Source organism: Lupinus angustifolius, unplaced genomic scaffold (assembly GCF_001865875.1).
Source record: "Lupinus angustifolius cultivar Tanjil unplaced genomic scaffold, LupAngTanjil_v1.0 Scaffold_39_88, whole genome shotgun sequence".
NCBI classification, from domain to species: Eukaryota; Viridiplantae; Streptophyta; class Magnoliopsida; order Fabales; family Fabaceae; genus Lupinus; species Lupinus angustifolius.
Window position 1 is genome coordinate 9,761 of NW_017721144.1, and position 23,074 is coordinate 32,834.

Genomic DNA, 23,074 nt, shown 5'->3' on the forward strand with positions numbered 1-23,074 from the left:
CACCATCGACAAAAACAAACCATCCATTAACGATGAAAAAATGAAGAATGGATCGGAACCTCAATCCTAATGTGATTGGATTCTCAATCACTTAGTTATATTTTTTGTCATAAATTTTGACCAAAATACCAGAAGACTTCTATTGAATTGATGTTAAAAAGATGATTGAATATTTAAGACCAATGACTTTTGGTGACCTTCTTGGTCAAAAGTACGTGAGAGGGGTAAGAAGTATAATAGAAATGAAGCTTCATCATTATAAAACACACTGTGATGTTTGTTATGTACGTAAGAGGGGTAAGAATATAATAGAAATAATTGATGGTAGGAAAAACTCAAAAAGACTCATTTACTAGATTCAGTATAGCTTCCAAGTTCCAATCCAGAAATAAGCTCCTCTCATGGAAGATTTACTAGCCCAATACCAATGCTTAGGTTCCTGATTATTATTGTAAGTGTCATCTTGAACCACTTGTATTTTCTTGAGAGATGTGTTCACTTCCAACAAGATCTACTAAAAGGCTATGCAAGACTTCATGTGTCCTGGACGTTCCCCAAGGCTGCTTTGTATCGTCAGCCTCATCAACTGATGTGATCTTGAGCTTTTATCATTTAAAGAAGTGCACCACACTTGTCTTTCACTTCTTAGCAGCGAATTAAATGCCTTCGATGTTGACCATCCTTAGCTACTCCTTCGACCAGCTTTTCCACACTAGTCCCTTTCTCAAATATATCTTTTCCTTAATAAGGGAGCTTTCCTATTGAATCAGCCAGAAAAAGTCTTGGATCTAGTATCTTGTTTGGAAGTTTAGCTTTTACACCTGACATGCCACCATCATCCTTACAGCTACCGATTTGGAGCAAGTTCACTTGGATAAATTATCATCATATGTTTTATACAACTAATGATACTAGGGATTTCTACGAATATTGATATACGAAAAAAAGGTACTAAAAACCAGGCGAGACAGGTTAGAAGAAAATAATTTGCATTAGAAAAGAAAAAAATTGGAGCCTGTTGAAGGTATAAATAAATATGAAGGCTTCTCTGCCAGGTAGATAAGAATCTGCGAAGTTTTTATAGATATGCCAACCATTAAACCATAGCATTTAAGTTTAAAACCATTGTAATGTATACATGTACCCCACTAAAAAAGTAACAAACATAGATAGTCATCATTTCTCAAGCACCAAACACTTCTTTGCCACATGACTTTAGATACTCATACCGTTATTACACTGAAATCAAGCATTCCCATTAAGAGTCGACACAAAATCCTTGTAAAGAAGCCAATGAAATATGCACCATAACAAGACATAACCAAAAGGATCAGAGACCCTGATCAACGAGATAATCTCCAAGCCTTTCAACTACCACATTGCACTGACCAGGAGTCATTGGTTCATCGTAAACGCCAATGATCAACGCCAGATTGGTCTTCTTGACAGTAACACCTCCGGGACCCTGATAATAGGAGGAAAGGTTCATATTACAACTAATAATGAGCATAATAAGCATGAAGAAAATATCTGCACAAGATATTGAGCAAGAAACCCATCTGATATATGTTCAAGTTTTCACCGTTGAATTAAAATTCGGAAGAGAGATATCAAGCTTAAAATTTAAGGAACATTTTACATCAATCTGAGTATGCACAAAGGTTTCTATGTAAGTCTGAGTATATGTTAGCATATTGATATGCAATGCACAGACTAACTTGGATCCTCCATAGCATACATTCTCTACAGATCTATGCAGCCAGAAAATTGACCAATCTTATGCCAAATTGACCAATTATCACCAGATAATCCTTTTGGGTATTGACCAATCTCATATAAGATTGACCACTGTTGTAGAGAGCTGTAGTGATAGTCTATGAAGCACCAATACGAATGCGATCATTGGATAGATTAAATGCTATCTTTTTCTCTTCTATTTGATTGATTGTGTGATGTATTTTCTCTCTTAAAATTATTCCATGTGGAAGTTCAGGTATCTAGAGAGGAAAGAACATTTTAAGAGTATCGTACAGTATCCGAAAAGTATTGAATTTATAATTTATTTATTAAAAAATAATTTCAATACTCAATGGAAATGTATCGATTGAAGTATCGCAGATTATCAGTATCAAATACATGCAGATGCGGATACGTGAAGGATATTGTAGTATCCACGCTTCATAGGTGACAGTATGCTACAAAAGATCTAGATCAATCCACAGATACATGAAAAAGCAGAAGTTCCAAATCAGATGGATTACAAATTAGTGTAGGTTTCAAAAAAGAGATTTTTCTCATAATATCACCTAGTAGGGTTTGGGGATGGTAAATGTACATAGCCTTACCATGCAAGCGGAAAAGCTATTTCGAGGATTTGAACATGTGACCTCTTGGTTACTAAGAGCGAAAAACTTACCATTGCGCTGAAGCATGATTCTAATAACTAATAAATAAAATTCAAGAGAGAAAAATACTGGAAATTGGTATATCATAGATTACTGTGATCATTACATTATCCACACATTTACGAACTCATAGTTCAAGCGAATATCAGGAACAGTCATTACCTTCTTCCCTCGGATAACAGCTCCAGGCTCACCTTGGATAACCATATATTTTGTGCCACCAAGGTATAGTCCAGTTGGAGCAAGTGATCCAGGCTCAGCAAAGTCATTCACTATAGCAGCTATTTCCTCGGGCTTGAACTAAATAACGTTGATATAGTATATATCAGAAAGGATCAACAAAAATGGAAACAGATCGCTTAGGAGTAACATTAATCAGAGCATCTGACATATGATATCATGCATCAATCACACATCAAACTAAACAATAAAAATCTTTTTCATGTTGCCATTGAAGTACATACAAATAGTGCATGAACAATTATTCCGTCATCCCAATAATTTCACATATATAATCATCAACACTGAGCTTCTTATTTTGTTGTTAATGTGTTATTCTCAAATTGAATGAAGCGAAACAGCATCCAAATTCACAAGTCCTCTATTTAATTCACAATTCATTTTGAGCTTTCTTTTCTACTTGGATTTCAATCCTTCTCTTCACAAACATACTCAAAGCTTAGAATTTTCTTGCATGGTTACACCATCTCCAATTTCTTAAACAAAATATTCTAAGCTACCAATTTACCAAAAATAAAAAATAAAATCTAAACCTTTCATAGGAATATAATTCATTAGGACATGTTTGGTTTGTTTAAATATTTACTGCAGAAAAAAAGTGATTTATTTTATTTTCAACATAGATCTTTTCTTGGTACTGTTTTCAACATAGATCTTTGACAATACGACATCTGAATGAAAACACCATCACAAATTTTTAATTATACAAAAACAACAAATATTTATGCAAACCAAACACAAAAAAACAATCAACCAATGAATCTGAAAAAATCACTAAAAATGAACTATCCAACAATAATAAAAGAAAATGAAGAGATCCAATTAAATAAATAAAAAAATCGATTTTCGAAGAGTGATCTATGAACCTGTGGGAAATTGGTGCTTTGGGCCCAAACGCTACCGTCTTGGCCGAGGATAGCAGCAGAAGTGAGTTGATTACCTTCGATGTCACACAAAAGGTGTTCATCCACGTAAGTTTGCCAAGACATGTTGAATGAAGATTAAGCTAAAATCTGAAAACTTTTTAATTTTCTTCTCGAGAAAATTTGGGATTGTTTGGTTGCGGAGAAAATCACTTTTAGCTGCGGTGCTAAATGTTATGTAGAGTAGCGTTGATATTACGGAGCTATATATCCGTCAAATGATGGTGTTGGAGGCTTAAATTACTGTTGTGCCCTTTTCATTACCCTATTTTCGCTGGTTCGGGCTGGCAGATAATAATATTGCGAAAAGAAAAAGGAGGAATTGTTTATTATTATTTTTATTATCTCATAATTAAATATTGAGAAGGAAAATGCTAGAACTCAGCGGATTGATTTTTCTTTTTAATGTACCGGTCTAATTTTCACACATTGTCATCGTAAAATTTCATAAATATTAGCATTATTTTTTATAAGTCATTATTTATCGTATTCTGATTTTTTATATTTTATTATATTTCAAGAATGGTGTACAAGTTAAAATAAGTATATTTTCAATCAAAAAATAAGCACAATATAAACAATAGTATAATTAACATAGTTAACCTTTCAAGTTCCAACAAATATTTTTAACATAAAAGTTTTAAAGATAAGATCAAAAAATAAGGAATAAGATAAATTATTCAATATTCACTCTTCATTGTTGGCATGATCTCATTCATTAAATTCGGTCAATAATAATCATCTTATAAAATTTCAAACTTTTAATATAGATTAGATAATTGTGATTATAATTACAGGGTTGGTGTGTTGATAGCGACGACGAGGATGGAGAGCCGATGGCAATAATCGGAGCAATGTGCAGACCACTGGTGGTGGAAGGAGAAAGGTAAATATCAATATTATCATTTTATAATTCTTTATCTATTAATCTTAATTGTTCATTTTTGAATAATAAATTAATAATCTAAGAGTATAGAGCATGACATTTTTTCCACGAAAACAAATTATAAAGGTTGTATTTCAATGTCACTTCTAATACTTTTCGCTTTTCCTTTGGCTTCATTTAAGTGTGATCGTGCTTTTATTATCAACTTATGTTTATCAATGATAATGAATAATATATAAAAGAGCTATATAACAATAAACTCGACATAGTTATAAATAAGTTAGTTTTTGTATCAAGGGTTGGATGAAATTTACTTTAATGTCATGCTCTATACTTTAAGGGGTTGAATGAAATTTTTTTAATCTTAACTAGTCTAATAAATTTAAATTATTAATTTTGTCCCCAATAATTTTAACATGGACTTACAATAATCATTCTCTCTATGCTCGTCAGTTAATGTTAATAACTTGGTTTATGTGAACCGTTAATTACTAACTTGATATGACATTTCTTGTTCATGTTGGCAAATCTGACACAGCGCTCCAAAATGTGTTGGACCATTAATCGGATGATATGTAAAAAAAATTACAATTTTTTTTTGAAAAAATGAGATTGTTTTTAAAAAAAAGTAAACCTAAAATCACAGTGTTTTGGATTAGTTTATTTTAAAAAGAAAATACTTATTGAGATTTAGTAGTGTAAGTTTACTGGATCCTCAATATTAAATGTTTGATTTGTGGGAGAGATAGTCACAAAATTCGAAAAAAATTAATTTCTTATAAAAAAAAGTAAAAAAATACCCTTGCTACCCAAAAAAAAAAAAGTATCTTCTCTCATTCCCTCAATCACCATTCTTGAACCCATTTCTCTAAAACCTTCCCATCTCTCTCTAAAGCTTCCAACTTTATATCTTCTCCAAAACCCAACAACAACATCATAATAACATCTTCAATGGACTCTTCCTCACAACTTTAATAATTTTCTTTCTGGGGTCATCAATATGTATATTCCTTTTTTTAATCTCAAAATTTTAATCAACGTTTACTTTATTGGTGTTTTTTCTATCGATAATAACCAGGTATCGATATGAACGATATTCACAACAATTAGATTTCGGAGTGCCATTATCCTATAAACCCAGGTCAACAGTGTCTATTTCCACACTTGTTATTGGTGTTTTTATCAAAGTTTCTTATTCATACAGTGTGTTATTGTTGTGCTCATTTACTTGTGCATTAGTGATCATGCACTTGGTCAAAGTTTCCCTGACGATATATTATGATAACATGGACTTTTTCATCAAGTTTTATTAACTTCAAATTGTTGCTTACATTTCATTTTAATTTTCACAATTTTGGAAGCAAACAAAACTTTCTAATAATTTACAGGTTGTTGGTTCAGAAAGCATTGATGGGAAGGATCAGGCAACTCTAATCACTAAATTTCTAAGAGAAGGAAGAACTACATAGAAAAGAACTAGTGACCCTTCACTGCTGAGAGCTTTGAATAGAACATTTAACATTAGAATGGTATACATCTTTGTTTTTGTAATGGTAGTAATGATACTTATTGAGTGTTTGTTCAAAAAAGGAAGTGGTGCATACCAAAGAGTACCAACTCAAGATCATTTTGCTCGAGGAGGTAGCTGTTAGGGCCCAATATGTAGAAAGGCCCAAAAGAGATGCAAGAAATTCCTCCTGGATGAAGATTATGTAGAGGAGTAAAACCCCTCTCAAAATATCTTACTTTTCAGTTATTGTTATTGTAAGATCTGACCACTTGTACGGTCTAAATCATTTTTATCTTTCTGAACTTTGCTTTATTAATGGTGAATGAATGATGAACTCCCTATGAGGAATTTTGTCCAGAATTATTTCTTAGAATTTCTTAGTCTATCTTCTGCATACTTAGTCCAAAGTAATCAAATAGTATAATCATCCTATCAATTTGGTGCTTTCATTAACTCTCAAAGAACCAGATGACTCCATCACCCAACTTCTCATTGAGCAATTAAAAGAAAACCAGGAACAACAAGATGTAAGACATGCTACCATCACCATTGTCCTACACACCATCACTGATAAACTCACTGACCTCCGCATCCTACCCCCCATACCCCCCCCCCACGGCTCTCCCTTCCAAACCTCATCCTCTCACCTCACGCCCAATATTCCTACCTAACCACATCCACAACCCAACGTCCATTTCACCCCACCACCCCAACACATTCCCACGTACCACGCCCCCAACCCCACCCTTCCCCTCCACCACGACCACCTAAACTCCAGCTTATTCCCTTGGATGGTTCGGAACCTCTTAGTTGGATTTTCCAGGCTGAACAGTTTTTTCAACTATATATGGTCCACCCTGATCAACGTCTCCCTATGATTTCCTTCTACATGCAAGGGGAAGCTCTTAATTGGTTCCAACGGATGTTTCACAACTCCCAACTTTCAGATTGGCATTCCTTTACCAAGGCTTTGAAAACCCATTTCGGCCCATCTACTTACACAAATCATCAGACTGAACTATTTAAACTCAGGCAGATGGGGACCGTGGCAGAGTATCAACATAGATTTGAAAAACTATGTAACCGAATTTGGGGCCTATCCCCTGAGATAATTCTTATATGTTTTCTGTCTGGATTCGCTAATGAAATTAGACGGGAATTGGCCATTTTACGCCCTCAAACAATTTCGAAAGCCTTGGGTTTAGCTAAGTTGGTGGATGCCAAATTACTGGATGTTGGTCATGGTTATCCAAGCCGACTAAATTCCCACAACCACCCAATTTTTCTAGACCCACTCCCTCACTGCCAACACCCATGTCCAACCCCTCCCTTCCCATACATCGTTTAACCACGGCGCAAATGCAGGAACGTCGTGCTCAGGGACTTTGTTACAATTGTGATGAAAAATTTCTCCTAGGCCACCGTTGCCAACCAAAAAAATTTCTATTGATGTTGGATGATGACACTGCACAGTTTTGGGAACCAACCCCACTCCCTATGGTTGACCATGATCTACTCCAGACCCCATCTTCCACAAGTCCAGAAGTTGAGGACGTACTACATTTTCATATTTCTGATCAGGCTTTGGGTGGTCAGTTATCCCCTAAAACTCTAAAATTTGGTGGTTCTATTCGTGTGCATCAAGTGACTGTTCTGGTGGATACAGGTAGTTCACACAACATTCTCCAACCCCGGATTGCTAGTTTTTTACACTTGCCCATCACACAAACAACTAATTTTCCGATCATGGTGGGTAATGACGCTCACATCTATTGTACGGGTCTGTGTAATGACACCCCAATTACATTACAAAATCAGGAATTCATTATTCCCTTTTATTTACTTCCGATCAAAGGTGTTGATGTTGTTTTGGGTATTGAATGGCTCCATACTCTAGGTCCAGTTATCTTCGATTTTGTTGTCCCATCAATACAATTCACTGTGGGGGACTCCACTATAATTCTCACCGAAGAATGCTCCTATAACTTACAACCATCAACTTTTCACCAATTCACTAGACTTTTCCACACAGACAGCATAGCCACTTACCTTGCTATTTATATCCTACCCACAGACATTTCTACCTCCTCACATACCCAGACCCAAAAATTCAGACATTGCTAAACTCCTATGACTCCATATTCTCTACCCCCTCTTCCCTACCCCCACACAGATCTCATGACCACTCTATTTCATTACTTCCCAACTCTACACCATTTAATATTAAGCCTTACCGTTACCCCTATTCTCAAAAGGAGGTTATGACCTCCATGCTCAAGAAGATGCTTAGTACGGGAATTGTTACTCCCAACACCAGTCCCTTTTCCTCTCCTGTGTTGTTAGTAAGGAAGAAAGATGGGACTTGGAGGTTTTGCGTCGATTATCGCACCCTCAATTCAGTGACCATACCAGATCGTTTTCCCATTCCCACTATTGATGAGTTATTGGATGAACTGGGCAATGCTACCATCTTTTCTAAAATTGATTTACGATCCGGCTATCATCAGATCAGAGTGCATCCGGTAGACACTCATAAGACAACCTTCCGCACATTCGATGGGCATTAAGAGTTTTTGGTGATGTCGTTTGGGCTTACTAATGCCCCATCTACTTTTCAGTTTTTTTAATGATATTCTTATCTATAGTTCAGACTTGGAATCTCATTTACACCATTTACATATTGTGTTAGACCTTTTGGTTTCTAATCACTTTTATGCTAAATTATCCAAGTGTGTTTTTGGGGTTGCCTCTGTGAGTTATTTGGGACACATTATTATAGATGGTGGGGTACAACCTGATCCCGATAAAATTCAAGCTATGCTCGATTGGCCACTGCCACGTTCCCTCACGACACTCAGAGGATTTTTTGGGCTCACCGGCTTCTATCATAAATTTGTTAAAAGCTACGCCACATCTGCCGCTCCTCTCACCGGATTACTCAAACAACATAATTTTACATGGGGTCCAGAGGCTCAATTAGCCTTTACAAACTTAAAAACAGCAATGATAAATACGCCAGTATTGCGCCTTCCAGACTTTTCCCAACCCTTTGAAGTTGAAACTGATGCATCGGTTGTTGCCATCAGCGCGGTATTGTCCCATAATGGACACCCTCTAGCATTTTTCATCAAAAAAATGTCCTCCCGCATGCAACACGCCTCTGCCTACGTCCGAGAAATGTTTGCTGTGACAGAAGCAGTAAAAAATTGGCGTCAATATCTCATTGGCAGAAAATTTTGCATATTAACAGAGCAACAAAGTCTCAAACACCTAATGACACAGGCATTACACACACCAGAACAACAAAAGTGGGCCACTAAACTTATTGGTTTTCAGTATGAAATAAAATATCAAACTGGTACCTTGAATCGGGTGGCCGATGCTTTGTCCCACTGTCAAGTTGAAGAGGTGGCGAGTTTTTCCTCCCTGTCTTCCCCACTCCCTTCAGTTCTGGATCAGATCAGCCAGTTCTATACTAATCCAGAGGGCCTACAATTCATAAACAAAGCCAATTCAAATCTCACTATGCAACACAAATTCTGTTTTTCCAATGGTTTAATGCTTTATGAGCAAAGGATATTCATACCTGATATCCAGGGACTTCAAGAAACCCTGATTACAGAATTCCATTCGGCACCTGCTACGGGTCACTCTGGCCTTAAACCCACCTTGGGACGCCTTGCCTCCTCGTGTTACTAGCCAGGGCTCTACAAACAAACTAGAGACTTTATCCGGAGATGCACCATTTGCCAATATAATAAATATGTTCCTGCAAAACAAAACGGGTTATTACAGCCGTTGAAAATACCTGAAAATGTTTGGGATGATTTATCGATGGATTTTATCACTCACATACTGTCATCTCATGGCCACACAGTTATTTGGGTGATTGTGGATCGCCTAACAAAATATGCTCATTTTGTGGGGCTTCCTTCCAAGTTCAACGCTGAATCCTTGGCCAACCAGTTCTTAACTGAAATAGTTCAGCTCCATGGGGTTCCCCGTTCCATTGTTTCCGATCTTGATAGGATATTTCTTAGTGCTTTTTGGAAGGAATTTTTTCGGCGCCTTGGCACCACCTTGTGTTTTAGCTCAGCGTACCACCCTCAAACTGACGGCCAAATAGAGGTAGTCAATAGTTGTTTACAAACATATCTTCGATGTTTCAGTGGTACTCAACCGACCAGTTGGTTTCGTCACCTCCCCCTAGTAGAATATTGGTACAACACGAACCGTCATTCACCTACAAGAATTTCTCCTTTCGAAGCTTTGTATGGACGACCTCCTCCTTCCCTCAAACACTACTCGACCCACACCTCCTCCACGTCGTCCATACCGAATAACTTAAAACAGCATGCACAAATGCTCACAGTGTTAAAACAACATCTCACTTGTGCTCAACAAAGAATGGTTACACAAACACAAACATGAAGAAAAGACATTACCTTTTCTGTGGGTGATTGGGTACTTCTCAAGCTTCAGCCATACCACCAAGTGACCTTGGCTCGCCGAGTTTCTCATAAACTCAACCCGAAATATTTCGGTCCGTATCAGGTCATTCGTCGATTAGGGATGGTAGCCTATGAACTCTCACTACCGACAACAGCAAGGGTCCACCCTGTTTTTCACGTTTCTTTACTCTGGAGGTTTCATGGAGATCCACACACTCAGTTTATTCCCTTACCTCATTCGATGTTTAGAGATGACGAAGATGAACATAGGGGGTCACTCAACCAAGAGAGAGTTGAACCAGAGGGGAGAATTTTCTTTGACCAAAGGCCTCACTTGGAATAGAGAGCTAACACGGTTCTCACTCAAGAGATTAAAGGCAAAGGTGTTCTCAATACCTTTTCAAAACCTTCTGAACCACTTCATTTTGCGGGCCCCACCACGGACGTTGTTGAACCGTCCATTTGTATTGACACACTACAATCCAAGGGCCCTCCTTTGGAACCGTTGGGGTTGCCAACTCATATTAATGAGTTAAATGAATTCATGCCATCTCAAAATACACCGTTGGATGCTCTGGATCACTTTCAACAAGGACCGTCGGATCTCTGCACGGTGCGCAATCCAACCTTTGTGATTAAAGCACACAGGTCCCTAGGCTCTAATGACACAGTTCCCACGCGTTTTCACTCATCACTGTTGGATCCATCAAAGGACATTCCGCTAGCCTCTTCTCCACCAACCACATGGTTTGGCCCAGCTTTTCCCCTACCATTCAATGGCTCGTCCAATTCAAATTCCCGCCCATCACTCTCAACACGTACAACACGTGCCAATTCCAGCGGAGCATTGCTGGACTGCCCCAACATGGGCTTTCCCAATCCAGGGACCCATTCTTATAACCTTGAGGACAAGGTTGTGCTTGATGAGGTGGACAATGTTAGGGCCCAATATGTAGAAAGGCCCAAAAGAGATGCAAGAAAGCCCTCCTGGATGAAAGACTATTTAGAGGAGTAAATCTCCTCTCAAAATATCTTACTTTTCAGTTATTGTTATTGTAAGATCTGGCCACTTGTACGGTCCATATCATCTTTATCTTTCTGAACTTTGTTTTACTAATGGTGAATGAATGATGAATTCTCTATGATGAATTTTGTCCAGAATTATTTCTTAAAATTTCTTAGTCTATCTTCTGCATACTTAGTCCAAAGTAATCAAATAGTATAATCATCCTAACAATAGCACTGTTAAAGAAGTTGAAAGCAAGGATACAAATATGAACATAAGCGGAAGTGAGTAGTGGCAGATCTTTTATAGGGGGAAATAGTATTTAATTACGATTTATAATTAAAATTAATTGATTAACAATAAAACATAAATAAATATATATAATTGTTTCAAAGTTTTAGTGTAATATATTAATTCTAAATAAAGTATTTCTTTATATCAAAATATAACTTATCTCCTTGTATCCACATAATGTTTGACATATGTCATATTTCTCTTTCTTCAAGCAGTTTCATTCTAAATATATTATAAAATAAAAAACAAAACACATGTCAAATAATGTACGAATTTAAGAAGATAAGTTATCTTTTGGTAACAAGGAAATATTTTATTCTCTTAAAAAATATACAATAATTTAAAGTGTCGTTTTTCGTTATTTTAAAGACATAAATTCATTGATGATTAAATCAAAGATAAAATTTTCTGTTATTTTATTTTTCAATATAAAACATCACATTGTGAGTAAGAAATTCATATTAATTGTATCAATATACGTTATACCATAAATTCATAAGATATAGACAATGTATACTCCAATATGGAATAATGATACCTCAATATTAAATTACCAATTGAGGAAATAAGATATGTAGCATAAAATAACTTACAAACACTATATATATATGAGTCATGAGTGATGATGAGAATTATGTAACAAATTTTGTGGTAACAAAAACATATGTAAAAAAGGCACTCTCAATTGTGCAATATTGATATTTTTAGTTGTTATTACAAGCCTACAATGTTGTGTGGCTCTATATTACAACATGAACAGAATAACAAAATTGTTTATCAATTATATGTATTGTCCAAAATTGATAAATTATGTTTTAATTTAAATACCCACTTGTAGGATAAACTAAATTTTTATTAAATTATGCGAAGTTAATATATTAAAAAAGTTTTCAAAAAAATATGTTAAATTTCTTAAATAAAATTCAGGGGGACAATTGCCTCCACCCTGCTTTTGTGAAGAACCACCTCTGAAAGTGAGGGACCAAATGGCAATAAGGATACTCCTAAAGGCTTAATTTTCCTAAATTTGGATAGAGTTATCTATGATGTTCTCATTCACCTTATGATTTTGATTTTAATTTCTCCTTGAAGATGTTGTTATGATTTTGTTGTTCGGTCATAGACAAGATATAAAATTAGAAGCTTTAGAGGGGGAGAAGAAGGTTTGAGAGAAGTGAGATTCAAGTATGGTGATGGAGTGAGTGAGAGATGGTAGCTGAAAGAAAAAACCGAAATTTAAATTTTTGTAGAAAACGTAATTCAAAATGACGTCGTATTGAGTTTATTTTTTTTAAAAACAAGTAACCAAAACGACGTCGTTTTGAAAAATAATTTTTGTAAAAAAAAATTATACGTTATCCAGTGATGTGTCAGACTCACCAATGTGGATAGAAGATGTCACACCAAGTCAACCGTTAACGATCTACATAGACCAAACTGCTAATGTTAACTGATAGGAATAGACAGAAAGACTAACATGGATCCATATTGAAATTGTTCGGGACTAATTTGATAATTTAAATTAATTAAGGACTGACTTGGTAAGGTTGAAAAACATGAGGGATCAAAATGAGTATTTACTCTTATAAAAAATTTAAAATTAATGTTTTTTATTATTTATCTTAATCATTTATTTATTTCAATGATTATATTAAGGATTAGTTTCTTCATATGAAAATGGTGATGTGCCATTAATTCCAAGGTTCCTTTTTTCAAACATCAGATTCTAAACCAACTTCAATATTGGAGAGACTAATATTATATGAGGATTATGACATGTGATTAAAAATAAATCAATAGTTTAGATTTTAAAATAAAATTTAAATTGTCAAAATAAAATAAAATAAACAAGCAAAGTAGCAATGAAACAATATAGACCAAGGACAATGGGACAACATTCAACATACACGATCTCAGTCCATAGATCAAGTAAGGTGGAAACTAGGGGTGTTCAAATCCAGACTGGTCCAAAACAAAAACCACAAATCGATCCAAAGTAGACCGAAATCGCAAAAACCGAATGTATTTAGATCGTATTAGATTTATTTTTTAAGGACCGATCGATCCGGTCCGGTCTTCGGTTTCACGTTTGGAATCCAAACCATACCGATATTGTTAAGTGTAACTCCTAATTTTTACTAAAGTATTCGAGATAGGCAGTGGCACTGCATAATCCCTAATTCCTCATTCCTCAATTTTCTCTCCACACCCTCATCCACGCCTCTGCCCATGCTCTCTTCCACCATGCCCATGTCCACGCCCTCCTTCACCACGCCTCTGTCCACACCCTCCTTCACCACACCTTTGTCCACACCCTAAATCCCTATTGTTGTTTACTTTTTGTTGTTGCGTTTCTGTTTTTGTTTTTGTTTTTTGATTGATTGTATCATGGAATTGTTAAAAATGATTGGATCATTAGACTATATTGATGTTTCTAATCTCACTACTAAAAGAATCAATCTTTTCTTCATTATTCTGGTTGCTGCCATGTTGGTGTTGTAGGCTGAAATTGAAAGGATTTATATGTTAATATCTAAAAAAAAGACTGATCCAAACTGGACCGAAACCACATATAATATTTGGATCGGATTGGATCGGACATCTTAATATAAATGGACCGAACTGGACTGCATACTAATTACGCGTTTGGATCATATGATTTTTTTCATAAAAACCAATCCAAATGGACCGCGAACACCCCTAGTGGAAACCCTTCACCATTGCCTACCTCCATAAGGATAGTTGCTATTGCACTGTCACATCACCATCCCTTCACATCATTGATTCTTCTTTGACACCTTAGCCACTTCCATCACCTTTGAAGCTAAATTTGTAATTCAATCCCTAATATTGTAATTCTACATATGCTCGGTTAACTGGACATCTTTCTTAATCTCTTCAAAGGGTTCAAATATCACAATAGTGAGTGGTGCTGACACATTTGAAACAGATACTCTCGTCAAGTTCTCTCTTCCTCCTTCCTTTGAAAGGGTTAGCGAAGAAGAAGAATGTGAATTAGAGAGAACAAAGCTCATAGAAGAAATGAACTTCTTTGGAACATTACCAACAATGGCTAAGAGAGAAGAAAAAAATGAGACTTTTAAAAAAGCAAGGGCCATATCTCGAGAAGAAGAGGGAATGAGAGTAAGAAATGAAGAAGATTAATCAATGATTCTAAGCTCTCCAGAAAAAGAACATAATATATTTTTTTTAAAATTAGATTAAATTTCATTTTAAAATCTAAAGCATTGACTTATTTTGTACACATCTCATAATATTTATGTAGTATTGGCCTCTCCAAAGATTATTCAGACTTTTATATACAACAACCCACCGTTTATGATTAATGATACATCACAATATATTTCAATTAAATAATATTTCTCTCTTTACCTTTTTGTGAAGAAGATCTTACTCTTGACCTTGCACGATTTTAATGAAGACACCAACATCATATAAAAAAAGAAAATGAAGAATACATATGAAGACAAAGCTTCAAGAATTTAGAATCTTAGTCTTTAGGTATTTCTATCCTTATACTCTAAATATCAATTTGTAGTAATGCTCAAAAGTATTTTCAAAATGAAAATAATTTTCAAAATACTGTGTAACATGTTATTATATCTAAGTAACATGTTACTGTGACTAAGTAACATGTTACTGTGACTAAGTAACATGTTACTAGAACTAAGTAACAGGTTACTAGAACTAAGTAACAGGTTACATGAGTGAGAAACAAGTTATCCAACAAAAATTGATCAGGGTAATCGATTACACATTTTGAGTAACCGATTACACAACACTATAAACAATTACTCTGTTGGACAAAACAGTTGGGTAATCGATTGCAACCTGTGAGTAATCGATTATAGCCTGTCAAAATCAATTACTCAGTTGGACAAAATGATTGGGTAATCGATTACATCAACTAGGTAATCGATTATACAGAGTTGTTGCACCCGTTTTCAAATTCAAACCACACAACGTTCAACCCAAACGAAATGGTTTTTCCAATCAATTCCTACCTTTTCATAGAGGTGTTATGGCTGATCGAAAAGTATATATAAATGCATTGAAACTCATATTTCATAATATATAACTCACTTCCAAAATCTATACTTTTCTGAAATATTTGCTCTACACTTCTTGCAACTTGTTCATAAATTTTAGAGCATATTTTCTGAAGTTGCCTTAAGTGTTGTTTCAAGTTATTCAAAACTTATGAGCTTTAGTACTAAAGTATACAAAGAGGTATTGGATTGCAAGAGTTTATAGTTTCAAATATTGTAAAGGCAATCCTTGCCATAGTTTACGTTTTCTTCATTCAAAGTATTGAATTACTTTCTTTCACAAGGGTGTGATAAGAAAGGGGATAGAGTCATTTGAAAATGGTGTTTTCCAAAGAGTGATATATGTATTAGAGAGTGATTAAGGTACAAGGAAATCTCGGGGTGATAAATTGTAATTGCTACTCTTAATATCTAGTGAAGAAATCTCTTGTGCTGCAAGAGTAATGGACGTAACCTTCAGTGGACAAGAAGGTGAACCAATATAAAATCTCTATGTACTCTCTTCTCCCTTAACTCATTAAATTTACTTGATATTTTTCGTATAACTTTTCCGTTGCTATTAACTCTTGAATTTTTTATAAAAATCTGTCATAGTTTTTAAACAACTAATTCACCCCCTCTTAGTTGCCATCTCAGTCTTACAATTGGCACCAAAGGTTTTTTGAGGAAATTATTCTCAAAACAGATCCTATTTCTAAGATGGCCGCAAGATCATTTCTAGGAGAAGGTTCCAACATCAATCGCCCTCCAATCTTTGTTGGAGAATGCTACGACTTTTGTAAGATTAGAATGAGAATCTTTATAGAATCTCAAGATTTGGAAATTTGGAACGCAATTGATGAAGGACCCTATGAACCCTTCACAATTGTCAATATTGTGAGGGAAGTGAAGCTAAAATCTTCATGGAATGATGAAGACAAAAAAGAAAGTGCAATACGATCTTAAAGCAAAAAACATCATCACTTCAACATGTGGCATTGACGAATTCTTTAGAGTATCAAACTGTAAATCTACTAAAGAAATGTGGGACACTCTAGAAACAACACACGAAGGAACCGAGGAGGTCAAAAGGTCGAGACTTAACACTCTCTCCTTACAAATCATCTTATTGTACTTGGAAAAACCTTATCAAATAGTAACTTAAACTTGAAAGTTCTAAGATCACTCACCAGAATATGGTAACTAAAAGTAACAGCAATTTCTGAAAAGAAAAGTTTAGCAAAAATGTCATTGGCTGCTCTATTTGGTAAATTGTAGGAATATAAATTGGAACTCAGCCAACTTGACCAACATGAAGAGCAAGAAAAGAAGAAGAAAAATATCTCTCTAAAAGCAAAGATAAATAAATATGATTCATCAGGAGATGAATTAGAAAAGGAAGAGATGGAAGACATGAGTCTTTTTGTAAAGAAGTTCAGCAAGTTCCTTAAATGGAACAAAGACACTAAAATTGGACAAATGAAGAAATTTACCAAGAATAATGACGCCTCTACTTCAAACTAAAACTTCACATGTTTTGAATGTGGTAATCCTGGTCATATGAAGATGGACTGTCCCAACCTGAAAAAGAATGCCTTCAAAGGCAAGAATGAAATGAGAACTGGACGAAGAGCCTACATAGCTTGGGAAGACAATGATATTAGTTCTGCCTCGGAACTAGAAAATGAAGAACAAGTACATCTCTCACTAATGGCATCTCATCACTCTGATGATGAAGAGGTAAATGAAACTAACCTATCTTCTTCTTCTGAACTTGCATTTAATGATTTACATGATGAATACGTTAAACTCACTAAACTGTTTTTAAAACAAAAAGTTGAGTTAGAAGTATTCAGAAATAAACCATCATCTTCTTCATGTCAAAATTGCATTACTCTTGAAAATAAAGTTTCAACATTAAGTCTTGAACTTAATAAGATAAACAAGAGTATAAAAAATCTGGACAAAATTATTAAAGATCAAAAACATTCTACAGACCGAAGAGGTCATGACCATTCTAACAGCCAAGTTTCTAAGAAACAAAATGTATCAATAAAGATAAACTTTTAGAAACAAAGTATCCACACATTTAATAGTAATAACAATGAATCTAGGATACATAAGCATCATCCCATATGCACTTATTGTAAGAACCATAGACATATACCACACACTTGCATGATTAGAAAACATGGTGTACCCTTAGGTCATTATAGATGAGTTGATAAAGGTGCTAACCATGTAAAACCCAAATAAAATTGGGTACCTAATATTTCTTAACCCATTTTGCAGGAAAATTTGAGAGCCTCCCGCAATCTAAGGTACATGGACAACGGCTGCTCAAAGCACATGACATGCGACAAAGATAAATTCTGTGTCCTTACTCCAAGGGACAAAGGCTATGTCGCACATGGTGATAACAACAAATGAAAAATTATTGTAGTTGATAGAATCGGTAAGCCACATTCAACAACTATAGAAGGAGTATTGTATGTCGAAGAACTCAAGCACAACTTGTTGAGAATATGTCAACTATGCGACAAAGGATTTCATGTGGCATTCTACCCGGATAAATGCATCATCGAAAGTAAGGATTCTAATAACTCTAAACTAATTGGTAAGAGGATAAATAATATATATATGATTGACATAAATTCTTCTTTACCAATAAAATGTTTAGTTGCAAATAATAATAATGATGCATGACTTTGGCATAGGAGAATTACTCATATTCATATGGATCATTTGAATAAACTGATTAAGAAAGATTTAGTTGTTGATTTACCCAAAATGAAGTTTGTTAAAGACAAACTATGTAGTGCTTGTCAAATCAAAAACCTCTTTCAAATCCAAGCATATGGTTTCTTCCGATAGACCATTGTAGTTACTATACATGGATTTATTTGGGCCCTCAAGGACAAAAAGTTATGGTAGTAACTATTATGCTCTTGCTATAGTGGACGATTATTCAAGATATATTTGGACTCTATTCTTAGTTCATAAGAATGAGACATTCAACGCCTTTAGCAAACATGCTAAAAGAATTCAAAATGAAAAATCTCTAAAAATTGTTGCTATAAGAATTGATCATGGGGAGAATTTCAAAACGCTTCTTTTGAAGAATTCTACGATGATTTGGGTATCAATCACAATTTTTCTGCTCCTAGAACACCATAACAAAATGGTACTGTAGAGAGAAATAATCGGTCCTTAGAAAAACTTGCTCATACAATGTGGAATTAAACTAATCTCCCAAATTACTATTGGCTGATGCTGTTAGTACGACATGTTATCTTTCAAACAGAGTTTTTGTAAGACCAATTCTTAAGAAAATCCTCTATGAACTCTTTAAAGATATAAAACCAAACATTTCTCATTTTCATGTATTTTGTTGTAAATGTTTTGTTTTAAATAATAGTAAAGATAACTTAGGCAAGTTTGATGTAAAAGTTGATGAATGACTCTTCCTAGGCTACTCTCTTACTAGTAAAGCTTACATAATTTTCAATAAAAGAACCCTAGCCATGGAAGAATCTGTTCATGTGTCTTTTGATGAAACTAATCGTATAATAAATGATGGGTTAACTCTTGATGAAGAAGACTTGCCAAGTTCCCCTTTAAAAGAAGATTCTTTTACCAATACAACAACCAATATTGAGCATTTGTAAATGGATGATGCTTTATCTTCTCAAGAAGAGCATATTTATTCTGATTTATCTAAAGAACGGAAAACTCATCGAGACCATTCTATTGACAACATCATTGGTGACATAAGTAAGGGTGTCACTACTTGTTTAAAGCTAAATGATTCTTTCTTAAACATGGCTTTTGTTTCTCAAATAGAACCTTCCATGATTGATGATGCAATCGAGGATGAACACTGCGTTCTTGTTGTGCATGAAGAGTTGAACCAGTTTGAGAGAAATGAAGTTTGGGAACTTGTTCATAGACAAAATAATAGACGTGTTATAGGAACTCATTGGATATTCCGTAATAAATCAGATGAAAATGGAATTATTGTTTGGAATAAAGCTAGACTGGTAGCACAAGGATACAATCAGGAAGAAGGAATAGATTTTGATGACATATTCACTATTGTTGCTAGACTTGAAGCTATTCGGTTGTTACTTGCATATGTTTGCTCTTTAAATTTTCATGTATATCAAATGGATGTAAATAGTGCATTTCTTAATGGTTATATACAAGAAGAAGTGTTTGTAGAACAACCTCCAGATTTTGAAGACTATAAACATCCTTCTCATGTTTATAAACTAAAGAAACCTTTCTATGGCTTAAAGCAAGCTCATCGTGCTTGGTACGATCGTCTAACAAACTTTCTACTTGAAAAGGGTTTTACCAAATGAAAGGTCGACACTACACTCTTTATTAAGAAAATAAACCATCATACTCTTCTCTTTCAAATATATGTAGATGATATTATTTTTGGTTCTACTAATGAGATTTTGTTTAGTGATTTTGGTAAAATGATGCAAAGAGAGTTTGAAATGTCTATGATGGGGAAGTTAAATTACTTGATTGGATTACAAATCAAACAACTCGAGGATGGTATTTTTGTGAGTCAATCCAAATATTGCAGACACTTGCTGAAAAGATTTGAAATGAATGACTGCAAGTCAATTGTCACTCCTATGGGTTCTGGTATATACATTGATACAGATGAAGTTGGAAACTGCATTGATATATCAAAGTATCGAGCTACGATTGGTTCCCTACTATATTTAACTGCCAATAGACCTGATACAATGTTTACTGTATGTTTGTGTGCTCGATATCAATCAAAACCAAAAGAGTCACATTTAATTGTTGTCAAAAAAATTATTAAATATCTAAAAGGCACAACTGAAGTTAGCTTATGGTATCCAAAATGAATTATATGTGATTTGGTTGGATAATCAGATTCAGATTTTGCTGGATGCAAAATTGAGAGAAAACGTACAAGTGATACTTGCCATATATTAGGAAATGCACTGGTCTCATGGTCGTGTAAGAAACAAACATGTGTTGTCCTAAGTACTGCTGAGGCATAATACATAACAACATGTAGTTGTTGTGTCCAAGTGTTGTGGCTTAAATAACAACTACGAGATTATGGCTTAGACTTAGGATGCATTCCCCTAAAATGTGACAATACTAGTACTATAAATCTCACAAAGAATCCAGTAATGCATTCTAGAACCAAACACATAAATATAAGACATCACTTCCTTAGGGACCATGTCCAAAAGAAAGATGTATCTGTAGAATTTGTTGATACTCATGACCAACTGTAGATATATTCACTAAACCCTTGACAAAAGAACTTTTCTATAAAACTAGACGCGAATTAGCATACTTGTTGAAGCCTACTTGTCTTAAATGCTTATTCATGATTATATGTTTCCTTCATTGAACTTATATTATGCCTATTTGTACTTAAAATTGTTTAATTTTATTCAAAAATTTCAAATTCTTGGGTATGTAATCGATTACATATGATTAGTAACTGGTTACCAGTCATTAGTACGCCTGGAAATTCAAAATTACGGGTTCAATAATTGATTACTCTGGAGAGTAACCGATTATGGCAATGAGCAAGAATCTTCAGTACCCTCATTTGTAATTGATTACCTAAGATGTCTGTTATAAATCTGGGAATTTTGTTTATGTTGAGTAATCGATTACTCACTTTGAGTAACCGTTTACTCTGACCAGTATTTAAGTTTTCCTCCTCATTTTTCAAACACTTCTTCTTCCTCCTTAAACCCTATTTTTCGTGTTTACCCTAGATTTTTTCTAAAATCTTCATTTTTGATCCAATTTGTGTGATTTTTGACTCGTTTCCTATCATATTTTCAATTCTAAACACTTTTATTCCATAGACTTCATGTTTAGTGGCCTTAATAAAAAATCCCCAAATCTCTCAAACCTCAAAACCTAACTTTTTCAAAAAACTCAATCAATGGCTTCATCATCAAGAGTTAAGAAGCAACCTACCATTGTGTCTCAAAGGAAGCAAAGAGCTTCACATTCTGAGGCTAATCCTTTAGATTTGGAACGTCTTCTTACAAATGATGAACAACATAAAGTTTTCTCAGAGCATTTTCTTGCACGCTCCATCATTTCTTTTAAGTATGGTAATATCGGTAACTTTGAGTTTGAAGATTTTCATTTCCCTACTCTTCTAAGGCAACAAGATCTTTTTTATTTTTGTGAGAAATCAAATGTCTATTATCTTGAACTTGTTAAAGTAATTTACTACAACTTCAACTTTAGGAAAAATCGTCTAACATCCTATGTGAAAGGAAAAGAAATTGTCTTAGATGTGATGACCTTCAGTTCAATATGCTGTAACATACCTTCTCAAGGTAGCATAAAAGATTTCGATCTTGCATGTGAATGAGATAATTATGATAGAAAAGAGTTCTACTACTCTATGTGTAGATTCTGTAAAAGGGAAATAGAAATGCAAAAGCAACTGACTTTAGGTGAAACTGTAAAGAGTAGAGATATCCTTGTTATAGGAAATCTCAATCTCGAAGATCGTTTGCTTCATTACTTTTTGAGCTATGTCATTCTTCCAAAATATTCAAATCATTCTCAAATAAAGAACTACAATTGATGTATGCTCTTAAGCATAACCTTTAAATCAATTGGGCTAACAGAGTAATGAAACATGTGTGGTCCGTTCAAGATACTCACAACCTTTTGCCTTATGCAATCTTCATAACCAACATACTTGAGCATTTTAGTGTATCCACTGCTAGTGAATTCAAAGTCACACTTGATGCACACGATAGTAAGATCAATGTGGATGTGATCCAAAAAATGGGCTTCTTTCGAGGTCTCATTGATAGACTCTATAAGCATCAAAGTGATAGACAAGCTGCACCAGTTGATCCAACTACCAATGTCTCTGCTAACCCTCCTAAACATCAACATTTTGAGTTTCATGTTGAGTCTTCTTCATTTGTTCTCATGCCTACCAATCAGATGATCATAGATGAGTTATTCTCTCTTCGAGGGTACATCTCTAATCGGATGGATGCTCTTGATGCTCAGAATCAACAAGTCCAAATCGAGCTTCAACATCTTTCTTTTAAGAGCAATAACATGTACCTTGATGATGATAGCATTGAGCCTGAGTCTTAGAATTTTTGTTGTCTAGGAACTCTGTTTGTAATGTTGCAAGATTGTGGACAATTGTTGTTTTGTTGTTTTTCTCTAATTATGTTTGAACATCTTTTAATTTTCTGCTATGCTATGTTACCTTTATGATTATTTTTATGTTTGATATATACATATTGTATGCT

General features: G+C 34.7%; 1 protein-coding gene across 2 annotated transcripts; it reads right to left on the bottom strand.

Annotated features, from left to right (window-relative positions):
* Window positions 1–1,056: 1,056 nt before the first annotated feature.
* On the bottom strand, window positions 1,057–15,847 carry LOC109338721 (profilin-1-like). 2 transcript variants are annotated; one of them, XM_019576012.1, is made up of 4 exons: window positions 15,835–15,847; window positions 3,512–3,658; window positions 2,568–2,705; window positions 1,057–1,465 (listed from the first exon to the last, which is right to left on the bottom strand). In XM_019576012.1, exons 2-4 carry the CDS (start codon window positions 3,632–3,634, stop codon window positions 1,331–1,333), a joined length of 396 nt encoding a protein of 131 aa, XP_019431557.1. In that variant the 5' UTR covers window positions 3,635–3,658; window positions 15,835–15,847; the 3' UTR covers window positions 1,057–1,330. The 2 variants fall into 2 exon arrangements, with proteins under 2 accessions (XP_019431557.1, XP_019431556.1); XM_019576011.1 differs by lacking the exon at window positions 15,835–15,847 and having other exon boundaries at window positions 3,512–3,750.
* Window positions 15,848–23,074: the final 7,227 nt, after the last annotated feature.